This window comes from Macaca fascicularis, chromosome 3, assembly GCF_037993035.2.
Source record: "Macaca fascicularis isolate 582-1 chromosome 3, T2T-MFA8v1.1".
Taxonomy (NCBI): Eukaryota; Metazoa; Chordata; class Mammalia; order Primates; family Cercopithecidae; genus Macaca; species Macaca fascicularis.
This window is the reverse complement of record NC_088377.1, coordinates 59,590,007-59,614,036: the sequence shown is the minus strand read 5'-3', so window position 1 is coordinate 59,614,036 and position 24,030 is coordinate 59,590,007. Positions and strand designations below refer to the sequence as shown.

Below are 24,030 nucleotides of genomic sequence, written 5' to 3'. Positions count from 1 at the left end.
GTGGTCCTGTTGTATATGGCTTTTATTGTGTGAGGTATGTTCCTTCTAAGCCCAGTTTTTTGAGGGTTTAGTATCATGAAGAGATGTTTAATTTTATCAAATGCTTTTTCAGCATCAGTTGAATTCATCGTGTGGTTTTTGTCCTTTATTCTGCTGATATGATGTATCTCTGATTTATTTGCATATGTTGAACCATCCTTGCTTCCAAGGGATAAATCCCACTTGGTCAGGACGAATGATCTTTTTAATGTTTTGTTGAATTTGGTTTGCCCAGTATATTTTGGAGATTTACAACAATCTTCATCAGGGATATCTGCCTGTAGTTTTCCCTTTTTTTTTTTATGTATCTTTGGTTTTGATATCAGGGTGATACTGGCCTCCTATAATGAGTTTGGAAGTACTCCCTTTTCCTCTGCTTTTTGAGATAGTTTGCGTAGGATTGGTATTCTTCTTTTAGTGTTTGGTAGAATTCAGCAGTGAAGCCATCAGGTCTTGGTAGGTTGTGTGTATAGGAATTCATCCATTTCTTCTAGGTTTCCTAGCCGGTATGAAGTTGCTCGTAGTAGCCTGGAATGATCCTTTGAATTCCTGTAATGTTGTTTTAGTGTCTCCTTTTTCGTATCTGATACTATTTATTTGAATCTTGTCTCTCTTTTTTCTGAGTTCATCTGGTTCAAAACACCAACTCTTTGTTTCATTGATCTTTTGTATTTTTTTGTTTCAAATTCATTTATTTCTGCTGTGAGCTTTATTATTTCTTTTCTACTAATTTTGTGTTTGGTTTGCTGTTGCTTTCTAATTCCTTAAGATGTGTTATTAGGTTGCTTGTTTGATATTTTCTACTTTCCTCTTAGTACTGCTTTCACTGGATCACATAGGTTTTGGTATTTTGTGTTTGCATTTCATTTGTTTCAAGATACTTTCGAATTTCCTTCTTAATTTCTTCATTGACCCACTGGCCATCCAGGAGCATATTATTTAATTTCCATGTGTTTGTGTAGTTTCCAGAATTTCTCTTGTAATTGATTTCTAGTTGTATTCCATTGTGGTCAGAGAAGATACTTGATATAATTTCATATTTTTTGAATGTTTTAAGACTTGTTCTGTGGCCTAACATATGGTGTATTTTTGGGAATGATTCATGTGATCTGTTAGGTCCATTTGGTCTATAGTGCAGATTAAATCATTTCTTTGTTGGTTTTCCGTCTGGATGATCTGTCCAATGCTGAAAGTAGAGTGTTGAAGTCTCCAGCTATGATTGTATTGGGGTCTGTCTTTCCCTTTAGTTCTAATATTTGCTTTGTATATCTCAGTGCTCCAGTGTTGGGTGCATATATATTTATAATTGTTACATCATCTTGCTGAATTGACCCTTTGACCTTCTTTGTCTCTTTTTATAGTTTTTGTCTTGAAATCTATTTAGTCTGATTAAGTATAGCTGCTTCTGCTCTGCTCTTTTTTGGTTTCCATTTGCATGGAATATCTTTTTCCATTTCTTTATTTTCTTTTTTTGAGACGGAGTTTTGCTCTTGTTGCCCAGGCTGGAGTGCAGTGGCGTGACCTCGGCTCACCACAACCTCTGCCTCCCATGTTCAAGTGATCCTCCTGCCTCAGCCTCCCAAGTAACTGGGATTACAGACAGGCATGCTCCACCACACCTGGCTAATTTTTTTGTATTTTTAGTAGAGTCGGGGTTTCTCCATGTTGGTGAGGCTGGTCTGAAACTCCTGACCTCAGGTGATCTGCCTGCCTCAGCCTCCCAAAATGCTGAGATTACAGGTGTGAGCCACCATGCCCAGCTATTTCTTTATTTTCATTTGATGTGTGTCTTTATAGGTGAGGTGTGTTTCTTGTAGGCAACACATTGTTGGGTCTGGCTTTTTTATTTATTCAGCCACTGTGTCTTTTGACTGGAGAGTTTAGTCCATTTACATTCAGTGTTGTTACTGATAAGTAAGGATTTACTCCTGCCATTTTGTTGTTTTTGGCTGTTTTGTGATCTTTTCTTCTTTCTTTCCTTCCTTCCTGTCTTCATTTTAGTGAAGGTAATTTTTCTCTGGTGGTATGTTTTAATTTCTTTTTTATGTATCTGTTATATGTTGGACTTTCTTTATAGGGCAGTGAAAACATTTGAAAATTGCTTGTGGAGATTGTTCTTCAATTCGGTGAATATACCAAAAATCGTTGAATTGTATATTTTAAATGGGTGAATTATATGCTATGTGAATTATTTATTAATAATACCATTAAAAATATCAAGAACCTTTCTTTTTCTTTTTCTTTTTTTTTTTGAAACAGAGTCTTGCTCTGTCGCCCAGGCTGAAGTGCAGTGGTGCGATCTCAGCTCGCTACAACCTCCACCTTCTGGCTTCAAGTGATTCTCCTGCCTCAGCCTCCTGAGTAGCTGGGACTACAGGCACACGCCACCATGCCCAGCTACTTTTTGTATTTTTAGTAGAGACGGGGTTTCACCATATTGGCCAGGCTGGTCTTGAAGTCCTGACCTCGTGATCCGCTTGCCTCAGCCTCCCAAAGTGCTGGGATTACAGGCATGAGCCACTGTGCCCGGCTTCTGAAGAACCTTTCATATGGCAAAAGATACCATAAACCATATTAAAGAAAACCCAGACTTGGATTAATTATATGTAACATATAAAACTGTTAAAGGGTTAGTACCTGAAACACAAAAGGAATTTCTAAACATCAATAAGAAGTAGACTAACACCCTATTAGTAAATTACCAGAGGATTCAGGCAGTTCACTTAAGAATGGGCCTAAATGGCTGGTTAAAAAAATGGAAAGATGCTCTGTTTCACGGAGATACAATTTAAAATAATAGAGATATCATTTCACATCTGTCTTTTTGGACCAAATTAATATGCCTTAGGAAATCAAGTGTCGGCACAAATCTCATGGAATGGAGCAGGCTCCTTCATTGCTGGGGAAGTGTAAACTGGTTGATCTCCTTGGAGAGTGGTCTGACAGTATCAGGTTGAAGACGGGCCCTACCCTGTGACCTTGCTGTACTACAGCCACTCTTGTACCTGCTGCAATGCCCTTTGTGGGTGAAACAGTGACAGGAACCCAGCTGGACCCCTCAGACTGGGATAACTCAACCACAGAACAATTTTTACATATATACATCAGTGAAATTCAGCGAACTAGATCAACAGAGATCAACAGAGATGTCAGGAAAACGAATGCTGAGTGAAAATGGCATGGAAAATGTGTTACTGTTGATTTTTAGGGGCTGTTGATGCATCCTTTTGTCTCTGTAAACGCTGATACAGACTTTTTTAAAAATTGCTTTTTGCTAATGTTGTTGCAGTCTGCTCATATTTGTAAGTGCTCATTGTGTGCCAGCTGCTGTTCTAGGGGTCAGGGGCCAGGGCTGTAGCCGTGAACAAGACAGGCAAAATGTCTGCTCTCATTGGGCTCATTAATGAGGGATGACAGACAGTAAACAAGTAGGAAAATAATTGTGCTCTTGGTTGATGCTAAACAATATGAAGGAAATAAAGCAGGGGCTGAGGGTGACCAGGGAAGGCGTGGTCTGAGGAGCTGACTGTTAAACAGAGACTTGCATTTTTTTTTTTTTTTTAAATTGAGACATAGTCTCACTCTGTCGCTCAGGCTGGAGTGCAGTGGTGTGATCTTGGCTCATTGCAACCTCTGCCTCCCAGGTTCAAGCGATTCTCCTACCTCAGCCTCCCGAGTAGCTGGGATTACAGGTGTGCACCACTACATCTGGCTAATTTTTTAATTTTTAGTAGAGGTGGGGTTTTGCTGTGTTCGCCAGGCTGGTCTTGAACTCCTGACCTCAAGTGATCCACTCGCCTCAGCCTCCCAAAGTGCTGGGATTACAAGTGTGAGCCCCTGCACCCAGCCATAGACGTGCGTTTTAAGAAGAACAAATGTGGAAATGTTTGGGAAAAGCATCCAGGCAGATGCAAAGGTCTTCAGCTAGATCATGGTCAAAAATGGCAAGAAGCATTAAATACTTAGGAATAAACTTAATAAAAGAAGTGCAAACTTAACACTGTGAAAACAGAAAACATTGTTGAAATAAAGAAGCCAAATAGACGGAAAGGCATCCGAGGCTCTCGGACTAACATTGTTAAGAGAGCAGTACTCCCCAAACCCATCACAGATTCAGTGCAATCCCTGCCAGTGTCCCAGCCGATTTCCTTGCAGAAATTGACAAGATGGATCCTGAAGAATAGCAAGTCCAGCGTGGCCAAAGCCCAGGAGGGAGAAGGGGAAGTGGATGGCGATGCAGTCAGGGAGATTGGCAGGGCTTCTGAGTCCTGAAAACTGAAAACCCTGTGGGCCATGACAGGGAGCTATCACCGACCTCTTCTAGGTCTGGTGGAAGCCTTAGGAGCTTTTAAGCAAGGCTGGGATGGCTATGAGCGATATGGCAATGAACAGGACAGAATGTTGAATAAGTAGAATTCAGCTTTTCAGTGGCAGGAAATGAGAGCATCCTTAGTTTCTTTCTGTACATGTTGTTGTGTATTTGTGTCATATTACTGACCCACCTAAACCTTTTCTTAGGTGATACGGAAGTAACAGTATTTATTATAGAATATTTAGAAGATCGAGGCTGGGTATGGTGACTCACACTTGTAATCCCAGAACTTTGGGAGGCTGAGGCAGGAGGATTGCTTGAGGCCAGGAGTTCAGGAGCAGCCTGGGCAACATAGCGAGACCGCATCTCTCTTTTTTTTTTTTTTTTTTTTTTGAGACGGAGTCTTGCTCTGTGGCCAAGGCTGGAGTGCAGTGGCATGACCTCGACTCACTGCAAACTCCGCCTCCTGGGTTCATACCATTCTCCTGCCTCAGCCTCCCGAGTAGCTGGGACTACAGGTGCCTGCCACCATGCCTGGCTAATTTTTTGTATTTTTAGTAGAGATGGGGTTTCACCATGTTAGCCAGGATGGTCTCAATCTCCTGACCTCGTGATCCACCCGCCTCGGCCTCCCAAAGTGCTGAGATTACAGGGTGAGCCACCGTGCCCGGCCGTGAGACCCCATCTCTTAAAAAGTAATAAATTAGCTGGGTATGGTGGTTCACGCCTGTAATCCCAGCACTTTGGGGGGCCGAGGCGGGCAGATTACGAGGTCAGGAGTTAGAGAGTAGCCTGGCCAATATGGTGAAACCCCGTCTCTACTAAAAATACAAAAATTAACTGGGTGGGGCGGCACACGCCTGTAGTCCCAGCTACTTGGGAGGCTGAGGTGGGAGAATCGCTTGAACCCAGGAGGTAGAGGTTGCAGTGAGCCAAGACTACACCATTGCTCCAGCCTGGATGACAGAGTGAGACTCTGTCTCAAAAAAAAAAAAAAAAGGAATAAATTAGTCGGGCATAGTGGTACATACCTTTAGACCTAGCTACTCAGGAGGCTGAGGTGGGAGGATAGCTTGAGCCTAGGAGTTCAAGGCTGCAGTGAGCTATGATCACACCACTGCACTCCAGCCTGGGTGACAGAGCAAGAGACCCTGTTTTTTAAAACACACACACACACAAAATATTTATAAGATTCAAACTGAAAGAGAATATGTATTCAGGATCCTGCCACTTTGAGGTAATGGCAATTAACATTTAGCATTTTTTCCTTCTAGTCTTTTGAATGAAGTTATGAGGAGACATTTCTCAAATTTAGTAATGAGTGCCCATCCTGCCGAGCTCACCCCCTCAAAACCTCAAAAGAAAACAAAAGAATCATAGCTTTCCTGTTGGAAAGTCAGTCCTTAAGGCTTCTAATTAATTTCTTTCAGGTGGAGCTGATCAGAATAATGTTCAGCATCAACCCCCTGGAGAACCTGAAGGTGTACATCAGCAGTCGGCCTCCCCTGGTGGTCTTCATGATCAGCGTGAGTGCCATGGCCATAGCTTTTCTGACCCTGGGCTACTTCTTCAAAATCAAGGAGATTAAATCACCAGAAATGGCAGAGGTACAGTATGTTCTGACTTCTCCTGGGCTGGCTGGCCCTTGTGGAGTGGGGCAACACTCTGTGGCTTGTCATATAGCTTTCTTGGGTTTTGGACTTTCTCTCCTAGTGAGAAAGGTCAGTATTTATTCAGAATTTTCTGTTTTCCATCTCCCCAGGACTCAACTTTGTTAGGAAATACCTAGATAGGTATTGTTCAATTTAAATATGCTACCAGTTTCAGTTAGACTATTTCAGCAGTGAAACAGATGCATTTTGGAGAGTACGTTTGTAAAATGATCTGTGTCAAAAAGCTGGAGAACTCACCTTTTTAATATTCCATCTCAAATGGGTTCATTGCTGTTTTAGAAAACTGAACATTTGGTATTTTAAAACCACATATCATCATAGAGTTTTATCAGCTGTACTAATCGTTTTTTTCATGAGATAAGGAATCTTAAAGAAATTCAAAACAGGATCTAATTACCAAATATTTTTGTTTTTTGAGATGGAGTCTCGTTCTGTCACCCAGTCTGGAGTGCAGTGGCGTCTCGGCTCACTGCAACCCCCACCTCCCGGGGTCAAGCGATTTTCCTGCCTCAGCCTCCTGAGTAGCTGGGATTACAGGTGCCCACCACCACGTCTGGCTAATTGTTGTCTTTTTAGTAGAGATGGGGTTTCGCTGTGTTGGCCAGGCTGGTCTTGAACTCCTGACCTCAGGTGATCCACCCATCTCAGCCTCCCCAAGTGCTGAGATTACCTGCGTGAGCCACTACACCCAGCCTAATTCCTGTCTTTTAATAGATTCCTTGGGTGCTTTCTCTTACTCTTTTTCCTTTTTCTTGGGTTTGTTGTTGGGTGGAGGTGGGGTTGGGGGTGGGGCTGGGAGTGTGTGGTTGCCACATTGAGTGTGCCTTGCAATGGAGAGGAGAGTTCTGTTCCATGTAATTGAGATCATAGCTTTCTCTTGAGCTCTAGGGCATTCTAGATCTTAAGTGATCTTGGCAAAACGAACCGCCTACACATGTGAACTCTTTCTAGCACAGTTCAAGTAACAAGTTTTAGCTATTTCTACCTTGTAACCCTTTCAAAGAGTTTGTTACTAAGAGACATACTGGCTGGCTTCATTCTCCCTCTTTGCTGACCCTGCCTCAATCTTTAAAGGCTGTGAAAACAGGCTGCCCCCACATCAGGGCTGAAAATGAATATTCTACTCAAAACTAAAGCTCTGCAGCCTCCTGCCATTTCTTTCCTGCAGATCTTGAGTCCATGTTGAGCACTTGGCCAAGGCCAGTGGTTACAATGAAGCCTGGATAATTAGCCCTTAATAATCCAAATTAGGCCTGGCATTGGCTTAATTTAGCTGGCTGTTCAACGTGGACTCCAGCTCTGTAGGAACGCATTGTTGAGATGCTACAGAACTTTGGTTATGATTAGTTTCGTGATTTTTATTTCAAATGAGGATCCTAAGTTGTAGGAAAGGCAGTGGTGTATGGGAAACATTTGGGGCTGTGAATCAGAACTTAATGCCGATTCTACCTTGAACTAGAATTGGAGAGTCCGTAATTTGCCCTGGGCCTCAGTTTCTTCATGTCTAGGACTATGAAGGACTGAGACTAGAATGTTCGTTTTCAGCCCTAATATACTAGAATGGTCAGTTGAGTTTGTAGGTGTTAGGGAAATGTAATTTAATAGATCCAGTTGCAGTCTTACTAAATGTCACATACAGTTAAACTGATGCTGTAAGGGTAGACTTACTGGGCTGGTTAGGGGTTGCTCAGATGACTTTTTTTTTGTTTATTTGAGATGGAATGTCACTCTGACACCCAGGCTGAGGCTGGAGTTCAGTGGCACGATCTTGGCTTGCTGGGGCCTCTGACCCACTTCAAATGATTTTCGTGCCTCAGCCTTCCAAGTAGCTGGGACTACAGGCACACACCACCACACCTGGCTGATTATTGTATTTTTAGTAGAAACTGTGGTTTCACCATGTTGCTCAGGCTGGTCTTGAACTCCTGACCTCAAATGATCCACCCACCTTGGCCTCCCAAAGTGCTGGAATTACAGGTGCAAGCCACTGCACCTGGCCCCTTCCTTTTTGAAATTGTTGCTGCTCTAAGGTGTCATCAAAAGTCCATAAGAAGGGGGGCAGTGTCCCAAATGAGTATTAGTATTCACTGCTGTTTCGCGTTCTGGAGAAAGAGAGCAAGATATATGGAACTGATCTTTTGGGACATTATTTTAAGGTGACTTTATTTAAAAAAAAAAAAAGAATTGTAATTGCAAAATGAGTTCGCATTAATGCTTTTATTCAAGCTTTCTTTTCCAGTTTGGTTCTGAGGCTAGATCATTTTCTCTATGTGTAATACGCTGGATTTTTTTAAAAGAAGATTTTCTTGAATAAATTGATTTGATTTCACAGTTTATTGAGTATCTTGTGCCAGTGAAGAGTTCATATTTTAGGTTATAAATATAAAAGTGATGAGGAAAGCCACGTTGTGCTGCCTGTGAGGAGGTTGGTGGCCGTGTTGTCATGATCTTAAATGACCAGCTCTGAATTGTAGTTTGCTGATGTGCTGCAGTGCCACACCAGGGTCTTACCTGTGTTCCCGCAGCGGGAGGCAGGCGCTGTTCACACTCATTTCTTTTTCTTTCACTTCCCCAAAGGATTGGAATACTTTTCTGCTACGGTTCAATGATTTGGACCTGTGTGTATCAGAGAATGAAACGCTAAAGCATCTCACAAATGACACCACAACTCCGGAAAGCACAATGACCAGCGGGCAGGCCCGAGCTTCCACCCAGTCCCCCCAGGCCCTGGAGGACTCGGGCCCTGTGAATATCTCAGTCGCAATCACCCTAACCCTGGACCCACTGAAACCCTTCGGAGGGTATTCCCGCAACGTCACCCATCTGTACTCAACCATCTTAGGGCATCAGATTGGACTTTCAGGTATGCAGTAGCCACTCTCCATTCAGGCTCCTCAAGCAACCACTGTTACAAAAAGAGGAGGCACCGTGTGTGTTTTTACTGACTATATTGTACTAAATTGTAGTCTTGCACATGTGTCTTTTTTTGTTGAGTTTGAACTACATGAACCATTTCTACACCATCATTACATGGTAAAGTACCTGGCTTGAAGTAGCTTCTCAAAAGCCTGTAGGAACAAGAAACTGTGAAAAAACTATAAGGCCTGTCTAATATTTACAAACATGTAATTTTTATTCAGGCTTATCCTGTTGGAGTTTTCATTATTTACTACGCATCTTCTATTGCTATTAGTTTATAGATTTTTTAATGGCCATTGTTAGTCCAACACTGTGCTGAGCTGCTGGGAAGAACTAGAAAATGGCTAAGATGACTGGGCGCAGTGGCTCGTGCATGTAATCCCAGCACTTTGGGAGGCCAAGGTGGGTGGATTGCCTCAGCTCAGGAGTTTGAGACCAGCCTGGGCAACGTGGTGAAACCCCATCACTACTAAAATACAAAAATTTGGCCAGGTGCAGTGGCTCACACCTGTAATCCCAGCACTTTGGGAGGCCAAGGTGGTCAGATCACAAGGTCAGGAGTTCGAGACCAGCCTGGCCAATATGGCAAAACCCCATCTCTACTAAAAATACAAAAATTAGCCAGGCATGGTGGCGGGCACCTGCAGTCCCAGCTACTTGGGAGACGAGGCAGGAGAGGCTACTTGGGAGACTGAGCTTGAACCCGGGAGGCAGAGGTTGCAGTGAGTTAAGAATCACACCACTGCACTCCAGCCTGGGCGACAGAGAGAGACTCTGTCTCCAAAAAAAAAAAAAATTGCCGGGCATGCAGGCATGGTGATGCGCTGCACTTGTAGTCCCAGCTACTCAGGAGGCTGAGGCAGGAGAATTGTTTGAACCCGAGAGGTGGAGGTTGCGGTGAGCTGAGATCATACCACTGCACTCCAGCCTGCGCGACAGAGCGAGACTCCATCTCAAAAAAAGAAAAGAAAATGCCTAAGATGGGCCCGGGTGCAGTGGCTCACGCCTGTAATCCCAGCACTTTGGGAGGCCAAGGTGGGTGGATCACTTGAGGTCAGGAGTTCAAGACTTGTCTGGCCAACATGGGGAAACCCTATCTCTACTAAAAATACAAAAAAAATTAGCTGGACATGGTGGCGGGTGCCTGTGATCCCAGCTACTCTGGAGACTGAGGTGGGAGAATCACTTGAGCTCTGGAGGCAGAGGCTGCAGTGAGCCGAGATCACACCACTGCACTCCAGTCTAGGCAACAAAGCGAGACTTCACCTCAAAAAAAAAAAAAACCTAAGATGTAGTCTCTTCCTTTTGGAATTTTGGGGTTATGGAAGAGACAAAGATAAACGTGAGTTAATGTTTATCAAGCACTTATAATAGTCCTCTCACAAAGGAAATGCTATGAAAGTGCTTGATAAGGGATATGAAAAATACATGCTTATAAAATGTGGAGCACTGCCCTGTGACCAGTACACCCATGACAGACTGTAAGCGACGCAGGAGAAGGGCTAGAAGGCAGTGGAAGCTGGAATAATTGGGAAAGGCTTCATGTGGGACACCTGGGCCTTGGAAGAATAACCTTTTGTTCTTTGGTTACCAAAAGGCTTTTTAAAAAGTTCTTAGGCTGGGTGCAGTGGGTCATGCCTGTAATCCCAGCACATTGAGAGGCTGAGGCAGGAGGATTGAATGAGCTCAGGTGTTGAAGACCAACCTGGGCACATAGCAAACACTTGTCTTTATGAAGAATATAAAAAATTAGCCAGGTGTCGTGGCGTGCACCTGTAGTCCCAGCTGCTTGTGAGGCTGAGGTGGGAGGATTGCTTGAACCTGGGAGGTCGAGGCTACAGTGAGCTAAGATTGTACCACTGCACTCCAGCCTGGTCAACAGAGTGAGACCCTGTCTCAAAAAACACGCAAAAAACAAACAAACAAAAAAAAAAACAAGAAACAAATAAAAAGTCCTTGAAGGAATTTGAGTGCCCACCAGCCTCCTGTTGGCGGTTAGAGGTGAGAATGTTCCCATAATAATCAGGTGACTTCTGGGTTTCCCGTGTAGCAGCAAGTGGACCTATTTCTTATGGCATGGCATAAGGACACCTTCGGGTTTTTTTTTTACTTTTTTTTATTACTGTTATTTTCAGATGGAGTCTCACTCTGTCACCCAGGTTGGAGTGCAGTGGCACAATCTTGGCTCGCTGCAACCTCTGTCTCCTGGGTTCAAGCGACTCTTCTGCTTCAGACTCCTGAGTAGCTGGGATTACAGGCTCACGCCACCATGCCCAGCTAATTTTGTATTTTTAGCGGAGACAGGATTTTACCATGTTGGCCAGGCTGGTCTTGAACTTCTGACTTCAAATGATCTGCCCGCCTTAGCCTCCCAAAGTGCTGGGATTATAGGCATGAGCCACCATGCCTGGCTATTGTTTCATTTTAATTTTTAAAATTTATTTTTTGAGACAGTCTTGATCTGTCGCCAGGCTAGAGTGCAGTGGTGTGATCATAGCTCACTGCAGCCGCAAACTCCTGGGCTCAAGTGATCCTCCCTAGTACCTGGGACCACAGGTGTGCACCAGTATACCTGGCTGATTTTTTAAAGTTTTTTATAGAGACAGAGTCTTGCTATCACGTTCAGGCTGGTCGTGAATTCCCGGCCTCAAGTAATCCACCTGCCTCAGCCTTCTAAAGTCAAAGTGCTGGGACTATAGATGTGAACCACTGTGCCTGGCAATACGTTGGTTTTAATTTAAGCTTCATCACTTGCCTTTCTTAACTCTGAAACCCTCTGACCTCTGTTTGTTCATATGTAAAAGGGGGACAACTGCATTTCTTTGGTCATGTTCATGGGAGAAGAGTAAATTTTAAGTGAAATATGTGTAAAAAATGTTTGAAAATGGCTAGACGGGTGTGCAGAAATGGTGGGGATAATTCACCCAGCCCAAGTTTTTCACCTCTTATCTGCCCGAGGTCTGGTTTGGCATCTCCAGGCCATGACTGGAAAGCGGCCACTTCCTTTGCTGCTTTGTAGCTCTGAGTTGAGCAGGCCTCATGGTCAGGGTCAGGACTGCTCTTGTTCCTCAGATCCCACAAAGGCAGGTTCCTGGGCTGATAGATGATTCCTGTGTAGGTTTGATTTCAGGGTTTATTTGTATGCCAGAGAATAACAAATACGTGGTTCTTTATAAAAAAACGATTTCTCTTTCATAGGCAGGGAAGCCCACGAGGAGATAAACATCACCTTCACCCTGCCTACAGCGTGGAGCTCAGACGACTGCGCCCTCCACGGTCACTGTGAGCAGGTGGTGTTCACAGCCTGCATGACCCTCACGGCCAGCCCTGGGGTGTTCCCCGTCACTGTGTAAGTGTACCCGGCGCCCGGTGAACACACGTGACAAGCCCCACTTGCCTGAGTACAGCTGGGCTGCTTCGGCCATAAATTCTCAGGATGGCTTCCTTCACATTTCTTTATAGAATTATCTCTACTCAGACCTATCTAAAGGATTATTTAATTTGTCTAAAAGATTATTTAATTAGGAATTCTAAAGATAGAACTTCCGCGAATAAAATCAAAAGTTAGTGTCCCCTCGAGGCAGTAAAAGCACCTGGATGTTGTTGGACATTCATAGGCTGTCTTTTCCTGCAGAAGTAGAAGCAGCAAGTTACAGAAAAGAGGCTCACTATGGCTGGGTGCAGTGGCTGAGGCCTGTGATCCCAGCACTGTGGGAGGCTGAGGTGGGAGGATCCCTTGAGCCCCGGAGTTGAAGACCAGCCTGGACAACATATAGGGAGACCCTGTCTCTGTTTAAAAAAAAGAAAAGAGAAAGGAGACTCTCTAAAGATAAAGGTTTTCAGCCAGGTGCAGTGTCTCATGCCTATAATCCGAGCACTTTGGGAGGCCAAGGTAGGGGGATCACCTGAGGTCGGGAGTTCAAGACCAGCCTGGCCAACATGGTGAAACCCTATCTCTACTAAAAATACAAAAATTAACTGGGCCTGGTGGCACATGTCTGTAATCCCAGCTACTCGGAGGCTAAGGCAGGAGAATCGCTTGAACCTGGGAGGCAGAGGTTGCAGTGAGCCGAGATCGTGCCACTGCACTCCAGCCTGGGTGACAGCAAGACTCTGTCTCAAAAAAGTAAATAAATAAAACAAAGATAAACATTTGTTTATCTCCATTATCCAGAAAGATAGTTTAAAATCGTCGATTTAAGTTTATCTTGATTTTAGTTTTATTTATTTATTTATTTATTTATTTATTTAATTTTTTTTTTTGAGATGGAGTCTAGCTCTGTTGCCCAGGCTGGAGTGCAGTGGCCGGATCTCAGCTCACTGCAAGCCCCGCCTCCCGGGTTCACGCCATTCTCCTGCCTCAGCCTCCCGAGTAGCTGGGATTACAGGCGCCCGCCACCTCGCCCGGCTAATTCTTTTTGTATTTTAGTAGAGACGGGGTTTCACCGTGTTAGCCAGGATGGTCTCGATCTCCTGAACTCGTGATCCGCCCGTCTCGGCCTCCCAAAGTGCTGGGATTACAGGCTTGAGCCACCGCGCCCAGCCTGATTTTAGTTTTAAATCAAGTATAAATCAAAACTTATTTTCCGTTAAACAGTTACTAATTTTAAACTGTAACATTTTAAATCATTTCCCGTTAGATAATTACTAACTTTTATTTTACCTACTAATTTGAAAGTTAGTTTTAAAATCAAATATAAATTGAACTTTATTTTCCATTAAACAATTAAGGTTTTTGAAACTTCCTTCAGTGTTTTTGAGCAGCATTCAGTGTTATTGTTTTGCCTTTTAGGTGTTTTTTGTTTTGTTTTTTTGTTTTTTTGTTTTTGTCTCTCCTGTCTGTAAAGGAGATAATTATCTATAAATAAATAGGTGAAATACATAAGATACAGCCTATTTAAAAGAATTCTGTGGTGAATTCTTTTTAAATAAGAATTATCCTGGGATTTGTCTATTTTAGACATTTGGAGGTTTGTAGGACAAGATCAGATTAAGTTAAACATTACTTTGTGTTACAGTAACTGATACAGAATTTTGTAGGTAAAGTTTCCAGTTGTAACTAAGTGATATGCTTTGGGCTGGGTGCAATGGCTCACGCCTGTAAATCCCAACTACTTGAGAGCCTGAGGCAGGAGAATCAGTTCAACTTGGGAGGTGGAGGTTTCAGTGAGCCAAGGTCACACCAGCCCGGGCAACAAAGCGAGACTCTGTCTCAAAAAAAAGAAAAGATGATATGGTTTAGCTGTCTCCCCACCCAAATCTCATTTTGAATTGTAGTTCCCATAATCCCCTTGTCGTGGGAAGGACCCAGTGGGAGGTAATTGAATCATGGAGGTGGTTACCCCCATGCTGCTGTACTCATGATAGTAAGTGAGTTCCCATGAGACATGATGGTTTTATAAGGGGTTTTCCACCTTTTATTCAGCACTACTCTTTGCTGCCCCATGTAAAGAAGGATGTGTTTGCTTCCCCTTCTGCCGTGATTGTAAGTTTCCTGAGGCTTCCCCGACCATGCTGAACTGTGAGTCAATTAAGCCTCTTTCCTTTATAAATTACCCAGTCCTGGATATGTCTTTATTAGCAGTGTGATAATGGACTAATATACTAAGAGTTTAGCTAATTTGAGAAGATAGGCTTACAAGGAGCTTATGTCCTTTGCATCACATGTGAGAGGACTGTAGGTTGAATTCTGAAGGCAGAAATCCAACACCCAAACTCCTAAATGTCAGGCACCTATTTATTTTTCTGTTATATTTTTATTTTTTTAAAAAGACTCTCAAACTAAAATATGATGGTATTTATGTCAAAGAAGCATGAACATGTAAGTTACATTTTTCCTTTCCACGTGTATTGCCGTGTTTGATGTTTTACCAGCTGCTGTGGGGGTGACACAAGTGAATGACTCAGGCCACTGAGCACGTGTCTTTCCTCCTTCTCTTCCCTTGCAGACAGCCACCACACTGTGTTCCTGACACATACAGCAACGCCACGCTCTGGTACAAGATCTTCACAACTGCCAGAGATGCCAACACAAAATACGCGCAAGATTACAATCCTTTCTGGTGTTATAAGGGGGCCATTGGAAAAGTCTATCATGCTTTAAATCCCAAGCTTACAGTGATTGTTCCAGATGTAAGTGAGAAAAATCGTGTGTGTGTGTGTGCGCGCGTCTGCGTGCATATGCACATGTGTGTGCATGTGCTGCAACTGTTGTATAGGCCCTGCTAACTTCCCTGGGTAAGCGTCTCCTTTGCCACGTTAGATTTCCAGGTGAGTTGGGACACTAGGCGGAGTGGTGGATGCTTGGAAAAACATGCCACCCATTGGTTAAGAAAAATCTGGTTCTTTTCTTCCTTTTCTCTGTTGTTCAGCAGCAGTTATTTCTTGAACAACTGCCTAATCCCTGGGGGGTTACAAGGGATCCTTGTATAAATATTATCTTAGAGGATGTTCACAGACATTCATAGAAGACTGTCTAGTGTCCATGTGAACAAAAATAGTACTGCTTAGAGTTCTGAAAGGTAGAAGTAAGTAGTAGTAGGAGATGAATCTTCGACTAGAGAGTGAGGCCTGAATAGTATTTAACTAAACCAAGAGACAAGGAGAAGAAAATACTTACCTATCTCGTCTAGCAGTTGTGTGCTAGCTCAGCTTCCTACTTAGACTTGAGCCCACTTATTTTTTTAGAGACGGGATCTTGCTCTGTCACCCAGATTGGGCTCTAGTGGCACAATCATGGCTCACTGCAGCTTCCGACTCTTGGGCTGAAGCTTCATGGGTGGCTGGGACTACAGATGCATGTCCCATGCTGGGATAATTTTTAAACTTTTTGTAGAGACAGGGTCTTACTGTGTTGCCCAGGCTGGTCTTGAACCCCTGGCCTCAAGCGATCCTCCTGCCTTGGCCTCCGAAATTGCTGGGATGACAGGTATGAGTCGCCGCACCCGGCCTGAGCCCACTTTTTAACACTGCTTTGATATTTTGTAAATGTGTTCCTTTCTGGCAGTGTGTGTTAGCTGGATCTCTCTTCTTTTGGCCTAGCCCTTTGTCCTTTTCTTTTTTTCTTTATTTTTATTTATTTATTTATTTATTTTTTGAGATGGAGTCACGCTCTGTCGTCCAGGCTGGAGTGCAGTGGCACAATCTCGGTTCACTGCAACCTCTGCCTCCTGGGTTGAAGTGATTCTCCTGCCTCAGCCTCCAAAGCAGCTGGGATTACAGGCACCTGCCACCACGCCCAGCTAATTTTTGTATTTTTAGTACAGATGGGGTTTTGCCATGTTGGCCAGGTTGGTGTTGAATTCCTGACCTCAGGTGATCCTCCCACCTCAGCCTCCCAAAGTGCTGGGATTATAGGCATGAGCCATTGCGCCCAGCCTTTGCCCTTTTCTGGGGCTCATTTGTAGGCCAGGGTCCTGCAGGAGCCAGCTGTGGAGGTCAGGCTGGATGGTGGGCTGTGGCCCTTCATGCCTGACCAAGGGCACTCCCTGCCTGTGTTTGGGGCTTGGGGGTTGGTAAAGCAGTGTATTGAGAAGACTGAGCTGCCCCGCTATGTTGTAAGTGACCTGCAGGGAATCCAGGGCTGACCTGAGGCCTGGAGATACTAGAGGGTAAAGGAATGGAAGCATGTCTGGGGTCCCTCTAGTAACTTGCAGGGCCTGGGGATTGACTGCATGTGGGAGGTCAAAGGGCAGTGAATCAAGGATGACCTCAGCATTTTCATCCAGGGACGTAGAGAAAAGCAGGAGGAGGGAGGCAACCCTGGGGAGAAGTGAGGGGCCGAGGCCTTCCTGGTGGTGGCATACCCAGTAGTTAGGAATGCAGCCTCAGCTGTCCGCCATGCAGCCTGAGGGCAGTCCCATGACGAGGATGTGTCCAGAAAGGAGTGGGGCTTAAAGACGGAGTGTCTGCAGCCTTTGCAGGGGAGAAGCCTGCTGGAGGGGCAGGGTTCAGGCAGTGTGGGGGTGCAGAAGACAGGGCAGAGGACAGCCCTAGGGCTAGGAAGGTGTGGGTGCTCTCCAACAGAGGCTCAGGAGCACCATGTCCTCACTTAATGAGATCCAGCTTTGGTCACTTAGGAGACAAAACGAGAAACCTCCTCTTGCAGCTTAAGAAGAAAAGTTGTGGCAAGTCTGGAGGTTGTCAGTCCTGTCTCTCAAAACCCAGCATTAAAACCTTTCAGTCACTCAGAGCAGATGTTTCTGATTTTTTTCTCTTCTTTATTTAGGATGACCGTTCATTAATAAATTTGCATCTCATGCACACCAGTTACTTCCTCTTTGTGATGGTGATAACGATGTTTTGCTATGCTGTTATCAAGGGCAGACCCAGCAAATTGCGTCAGAGCAATCCTGAATTTTGTCCCGAGAAGGTGAGCTGTGGATGGGGTCCAGGCCAGCATTTTGCCAGAGGTCTCTGTATACAGAAAGTCCCAGTTATCCTTACTCCATTATTGTGGGTGGCACCTTTCATCCAAAGAAATGACAGTTATCCCTCAATATCCGAGGAGGATTGGTTCCAGGACCCTGGTGGATACCAAAATTCATGAATGTCCAAATCCCTTCTGTAAAATGGTACAATATTTGCATATCACCTCTGCACATCCTCTGTAACTTTTTTTTTTTTTTTGAAGATGGAGTCTCACTCTGTCACCCAGGCTGGAGTGCAGTGGGACTATCTTGGCTCACTGCAGCCTCCGCCTCCCGGGCTCAAGCAATTCTCCTACCCCAGCCTCCTGAGTAACTGGGATTGCAGTCGCATGCCACCATGCCCCACTAATTGTTTGCGTTTTTAGTAGAGACAGGGTCTCACCATGTTGGCCAGGTTGGTCTCAAACTCCTGACCTCAAGTGATCCACCCGCCTTGGCCTCCCAAAGTGCTGGAATTACAGGTGTGAGCCACTGGGCCCAGGTCATCCTCTGTAACTTTAATCTCTAGTTTACTTTTTTTTTTTTTTGAGACAGTTTTGCTCTGTCACCAAGGCTGGAGTGCAGTGGCGTGATCTCCGTTTACTGCAACCTCTGCCTCCTGGGCTCAAGTGATTCTCCTGCCTCAGCCTTGAGAGTAGTTGGGATTACAGGCATACGCCACCACACTTAGCTAGTTCTTGTATTTTTAGTAGAGACAGGGTTTCACCATGTTGGCCAGGCTAGTCTCGAACTGCTGATGTCAAGTGATCCACCTGCCTTGGCCTCCCAAAGTTCTGGGATCACAGGCGTGAGCCACTGTGCCCAGCTTCTAGGTTACTTATAATACCTAATACAATGTAAATACTATGTAAATAGTTGTTACAGTGTATTTTAAAAACTTGTATTATTTTTATTGTTGTATTCGTATGTATTGGTTTTTTTCTTCTGAGTATTTTTGCTGTTTTTAATTTTTTTTTTTTTTTTTTTTTTTTTTAGACAGGGTCTTGCTTTGTCACCCAGGCTGGAGTGGAGTGGTGCGATCATAGCTCATAACACAATCATAGTTCACTGCAGCCTTGACCTCCCAGGCTCAAGCGATCCTCAGCCTCCTGAGTAGCTGGGACCACAGGCATGCATCACCACACCTGCTTAATTTTTGTATTTTTTGAAAAGATGGGGTTTTGCCACGTTGCCTAGACTGGTCTTGAATTCCTGGGCTCAAGCGATCTACCCACCTTGACCTCTCAAAGATTACAGTTGATTACAGGTGTGAGCCACCATGCCCAGCCCTCTTTTGTGTATTTTTGGTTGAATCTGTGGGTATGAAACCCACAATTACAGAAGGCCAACTGTAGTTTCTGCCTTCATTAGAAGTGTCTTTACCCTCAACCTAAACTATGGTGTTGGATTTTTAATCATATACCCAAACCTCCATCACCATTAAAGGGAGTGACTTGGCAGTTGTTCTCAAGTCTCCACTGGAGCACTACTGACCCTGGGTAGCTGCCTCCTCTGTAGTTCCATCAGCATAAGAAGTCTTCTAACAGAATGTTTATCAAGGTTTAAAGACAGTTACCTCAGCTGGGTGCACCTGTAATCCCAGGACTTTTGGGAGACTGAGGCAGGAGGATCACTTGAGCCTAGGAGTTCAAGACCAGCTTGGGCAACATGGTGAGACCCCATCTCTACTAAAAGTTAAAAAAATTAGCCACATGTAATGGTGCATGCCTGTATTCCAAGCTACTGGGGAGGTTGAGGTAGGAGGATTGCTTGAGCCTAGGAGTTGGAAACTATAGTAACCTATGATTGCACCACTGCACTCCAGCCTGGACAACAGAGCGAGACTGTGTCTCAAAAAAACAAAAACCAGTTAATTCTGTCTCTGCACAGTGGTTCCAGATGGGCTGCATCTTGCAGGAGACTTTGAGATTTCTAGTAATTTCTTCCTAGGTGAGATTTTCTTCTTAGGGATTTAGTAACTTCACTGTCTGGTTGATATGTGCAATCAGTGTGGCGTCCTGGTCTTTGGGTAGGGGCTGAGTTAACCTGGGCTTCCCTTTTTGACTGGTTTCCTTGGCTTGCTGTCTTCCAGGTGGCTTTGGCTGAAGCCTAATTCCACAGCTCCTTGTTTTCTGAGAGAGACTGAGAGAACCATAATCCTTGCCTGCTGAACCCAGCCTGGGCCTGGACGCTCTGTGAATACATTATCTTGCGATGTTGGGTTATTCCAGCCAAAGACATTTCAAGTGCCTGTAACTGATTTGTACATATTTATAAAATTCTATTCAGAAATTGGTCCAATAATGCACGTGCTTTGCCCTGGGTGCAGCCAGAGCCCTTCAGCCCTACCTTGGACTTGAGGACCTACCTGATGGGATGTTTCCACATGTCTCTAGAGAAGGATTTCCTGGATCTAGCTGCGTTGGAGCTGGTCACGACGATGTTTTCACTAAGGTCACGGGTGCGTTGCGTCACTGGTGGGGTTGAAGTTTGGTTTGGTTCTTGTTTCGGCCCAGTATGTAGAGAACGTTTGAAACAGTCTGCACCTTTGATACAGTATTGCATTTCCAAAGCCACCAATCCATTTTGTGGATTTTATGTGTCTGTGGCTTAATAATCATAGTAACAACAATAGTACCTTTTTCTCCATTTTGCTTGCAGGAAACATACCTAAGTTTTTTTTGTTTGTTTATTTTTTTCCTTTATAAAGAAAAAATAAAATAGTCTCATTTTAATACTACTCTAGTTAGGACAGACTTGTGCTTTTATCCTGAGTAAAATGTTAAATATTTAAGTCACGTACATGGTAAAAATCTAAGTTTCATTTTCCACATGGATGACCAGGAACCTGGTCTTGTTGGAGTTGGCACAGAAGGTTCTACTGTCTTCTTGGCCGCTCTTGTCCCTCCCTTCTGTTGTCAAAGTTAAAGCAGCCTCTTCACTCAAAAGGGCTTCAAAATGTAAGTGGCTCTAGAGTTAGAGTGACCGTTTGCTGTTCTGCTTTCTGGAATGCAGATGACAGTATGGAAAGAAAGAATAATTCTAATAGTTGTAATAGGAAAGGATTTCTTTCTCTTTCTTTCTTTCTTTCTTTCTTTCTTTCTTTCTTTCTTTCTTTCTTTCTTTCTTTCTTTCTTTCTTTCAAGAGTGGGTGGATTTCTCCTTTTTTTTGCTTTTTATGTGACTAACATATCTTCAGGAGGAAAATGGCAACTAGTACATCAGGAAGAGTTTGAAAACAGTGCCTGTGAAGTTTGAAGGAATGCAATTCTAATTTGCCATTTATCAGGGAAAACCAAAAGCATTTTTCTTGTAACTTTTCTTTTTTTTTTTTTTGAGACAGGGTCTTGCTCTGTCTGTCCCTCAGGCTGGAGCATAGCTCAGTGCAGCCTCCAACTCCTGGGCTCAGGCAATCCTCCCACTTTAGCCTCCTGAGTAGCTGGGACTACAGGCGTGTGCCACCACGCCTGGCTAGTTCTTAAATTTTTTTTGTAGAGACAAGGTCTCCCTCTGTTGCCCAGGCTGGTCTGGAACTCCTCCTAGCTTCAAATGATCCTCTCACCTCGGCCTCCCCAAATCCTGGGATTCCAGGTGTCAGCCACCACACTCGGCCCTCTTATAACGTTTTGTTTGATTGTCTAGTTCCTCTGTCTCTTTTTCCTTCTAATCCTTATTCATTTAAGCAAAATTGTACATTATCTTTTTCAGTGCTTTCATGTTGTATTCTTACTATTTTTCTTAATAACTTTTTGCCTTAATAGCTCATTGTCACTAATAACTTCTGTGTTCTCCCAGGCAATGTTATAACAGAAGGGCACTGAAAACCTTGGACATGACCATGAGTACTTCCTCTCCTTAATTCTAGGTTTGTAGTCTGTTTTGAATTAGGATTAGTTCCTTCATTCTGAAATACATTGGCTTAGAACATTTTATCCCGGGCATTTTTGAATGGAAAACAGTTGCGGGCTTTTATTGAAGATTGTTAAAATAATCACCATAGTAACTTGATATGTTAGTATTCCTCTTTTTCCTTTTCGTATGTTTCAAGCGCAGTAATCATACTTGTCTATCCAGTTTCTTTGTACGATACGAGTTGCTTACACGATGCATGGCTCACTTATTAATTTAGTTTTCTCCTTAGAGACTTTGAGACCCTTAGGACACAAGATTGAGAAAGAGCCCTGTGGCTTGGCTCTAGAAACGCTGTTATCATTAGGACCGTCAGATTTTAGATTAAGCTGCTATTGAATTAATAAAATCCCAATGAAGCAGAGTTATAGGGATAGATTTATAGCTGGCAGAGTGGTATCGAAGGAGAAAGACAGTGAAAAAGCCAATTTCACTGGTTCGTTCAGTCCAGCTCGTTGCTAATATTAGTTACCCTTGTTTTAACGACAGAGTGTGGCTGGACTCTGTAGCCAGGGGAGGGACGACACTGTTAGATGTGAGGAAAGGAAGTGCCAAAAATGCCTGGACAGATGGCTCGTCCTGAGCCCAGGACACACACTTTAAAATCCCAGCATTCACCTAAGCAAGTACTTCTCAAAGATCTTACAGAAACACAGAGTCAATCAGTTTTATAAAGGAAGGCTGCAGGGAGAGAGGAGGCCTGGGGGCCTGGGTGAAGAGGCCTAGGACCTGAAGAGACTCCAGCGAGTCTCAGAAAGCCCAGGGGACCTGTCACCATCTGAGCACTTCCCAGGCTCAATGCTCAGCCGGAGTTTGCTGGTGGACCTCAGGATTCGAAGTGTGTGACAGACAGGGTGCTCTTGCTGTTCAGGGCGGCCCCGTGCAGGAGCACTAGCTCACCCTCAGGCATCTCGGACTGGAGGGCCAGCAGAAGGTCAGCAACTTACTCTTAAAATGATTGTTTCAGATCATATTGATCTCTTTCCTTTTTCCTTTTGTCCTTTCACTGTATGACTTGAATCAGTTTTGATTCTATTTGTAAGTGTTTCTTGTCATGAGGCACCTGCCATGTCTGTTGCGTTTTCCTCGGCAGCATGTAGGGCTTCAGCTTCCTGGGTTTTCACCCCTCCTGCAGGCACTGTGGGGTCCTGAGGGCCAGCGGGTCCATTTCACCTCTTGCTGCATGATGGTCAGTAGCTGATCTGTTACGGCATTCACTTCCAGATTAATTTTCTGTGTTTGAAATATGTGCATATGTGCTTTACAGAATAAAACATCTGAATTTATTTGCTCTGCGTCTTCTTCCTCCAACCAGATGGTGTTTTGTTTTGTTTTTGTTTTTGTTTTTTGAGACGGAGTCTCACTGTGTCGCCTAGGCTAGAGTGCAGTGGCGCAATCTCGGCTCACTGCAAGCTCCACCTCCCGGGTTCACGCCATTCTTCTCCCTCAGCCTCCCGAGTAGCTGGGACTACAGGCGCCCGCCACCATGCCCGGCTAATTTTTTGTATTTTTAGTAGAGACGGGGTTTCACTGTGTTAGCCAGGATGGTCTCGATCTTCTGACCTTGTGATCTGCCCGCCTCGGCCTCCCAAAGTGCTGGGATTACAGGCGTGAGCCCCCGCGCCCGGCCCGGATGGGTGTTTTCTAAGGGAAGAACATGTGTGGTCAGCAGCTGAGGGTTTTTTGCAAGCTGCTCCTTTGAAATGTCGCCTGTCATTTGGACAAGGGGTGGTCATTGTTCCGATGAAGGCAGCCTCACCAAGCACATGCGTCTTCCCCCGAGGGTACAAAGTCTCCTGTAGCTTGCTGGACCAACAAGTGCTTGCAGGCCTGACCCTAATCCTGCCCCAAGGAAGTAAATAATAAATACAGACCAGCGGGGAGCATTGAATAGACGTAGGAGTTCCAGGACACCCCCTCGGTGACATAAGCCCTCAGCGTGCACTAAGCCTGTATGCCCAACCACAGGTGCCCCACCCGCTCTGTGGTCTCCTGTTGCAGAGCTCTGGCCGGCTCTAGACCTCCTTTGGCAAGACAGTGCATCCTCCACAGTTTCCATAGCTAAAGGGAGATTAGTGTTCACTAATACAAATCCTTCCCCTTTCCAGCAGCTAGAGGCTCCGTGCCCCTTCCCCTCCCTCCCCAGCAGGTGCTGGGGTCGCGAGGTCAGTCTCATGGTTGAGGAAGGTGATACTCAATGAGCTCTTTGTTCCTTCCACCTCCACCTCTCCCTGCCTCCTGCCTGTAACAGGCAAACTGCTTGGAGCGTGGTGTTATTGCCTGTGCTCTCTCCTTGGACTCATATATTCAATGTGTGTGTGATGATTCACCTCCCATCTCAGTACAGAATATGCCTTGGAGAAGAACAGCTCACATCTCTCTGCTGTCTTAGCCTGGTAAAACCTGATACGTGCCAGGTTCTCAAGTCAGATCAGAGGTTTTGCTTTAAAACCATTTCATTTTCCCGGTGGGCCCCCTGTGCTTACAGTTCCCTCAGACTCACAGACGTGCAAGGATTCCCCCAAAAGTGGAATGAACGCACAGACTATAGCACTCCAGAGTCTACTCGAGGTTATTGTGAACTCAGTTGCTGTCTCAAAGGAACATATCCTTGCCTGGAGTTCAAGACCAGACTGGCCAACATAGTGAAACCCTGTCTTTACTGATGAAAATATAAAAATTAGCTGGGCATGGTGGCGGGCGCCTGTAGTCCCAGCTACTCGGGAGGCTGAGGCAGGAGAATCACTTGAACCCAGGAGGCAGAGGTTGC

At 44.6% G+C, this 24,030-nt stretch overlaps 1 protein-coding gene across 1 annotated transcript in view; it reads left to right on the top strand.

The window, feature by feature from the left end:
• TMEM248 (transmembrane protein 248) overlaps positions 1-22,546 on the top strand; it is a 38,066-nt gene extending 15,520 nt beyond the window's left edge. The window contains exons 2-7 of the mRNA XM_005549426.4: positions 5,782-5,958; positions 8,602-8,887; positions 12,142-12,292; positions 14,892-15,075; positions 17,171-17,314; positions 19,444-22,546. Coding sequence (XP_005549483.1) covers positions 5,800-5,958; positions 8,602-8,887; positions 12,142-12,292; positions 14,892-15,075; positions 17,171-17,314; positions 19,444-19,464 — 945 coding nt within the window. The 5' untranslated portion in view covers positions 5,782-5,799 and the 3' untranslated portion in view covers positions 19,465-22,546. The remainder of the gene's footprint in view (positions 1-5,781; positions 5,959-8,601; positions 8,888-12,141; positions 12,293-14,891; positions 15,076-17,170; positions 17,315-19,443) is intronic.
• Positions 22,547-24,030: the final 1,484 nt, after the last annotated feature.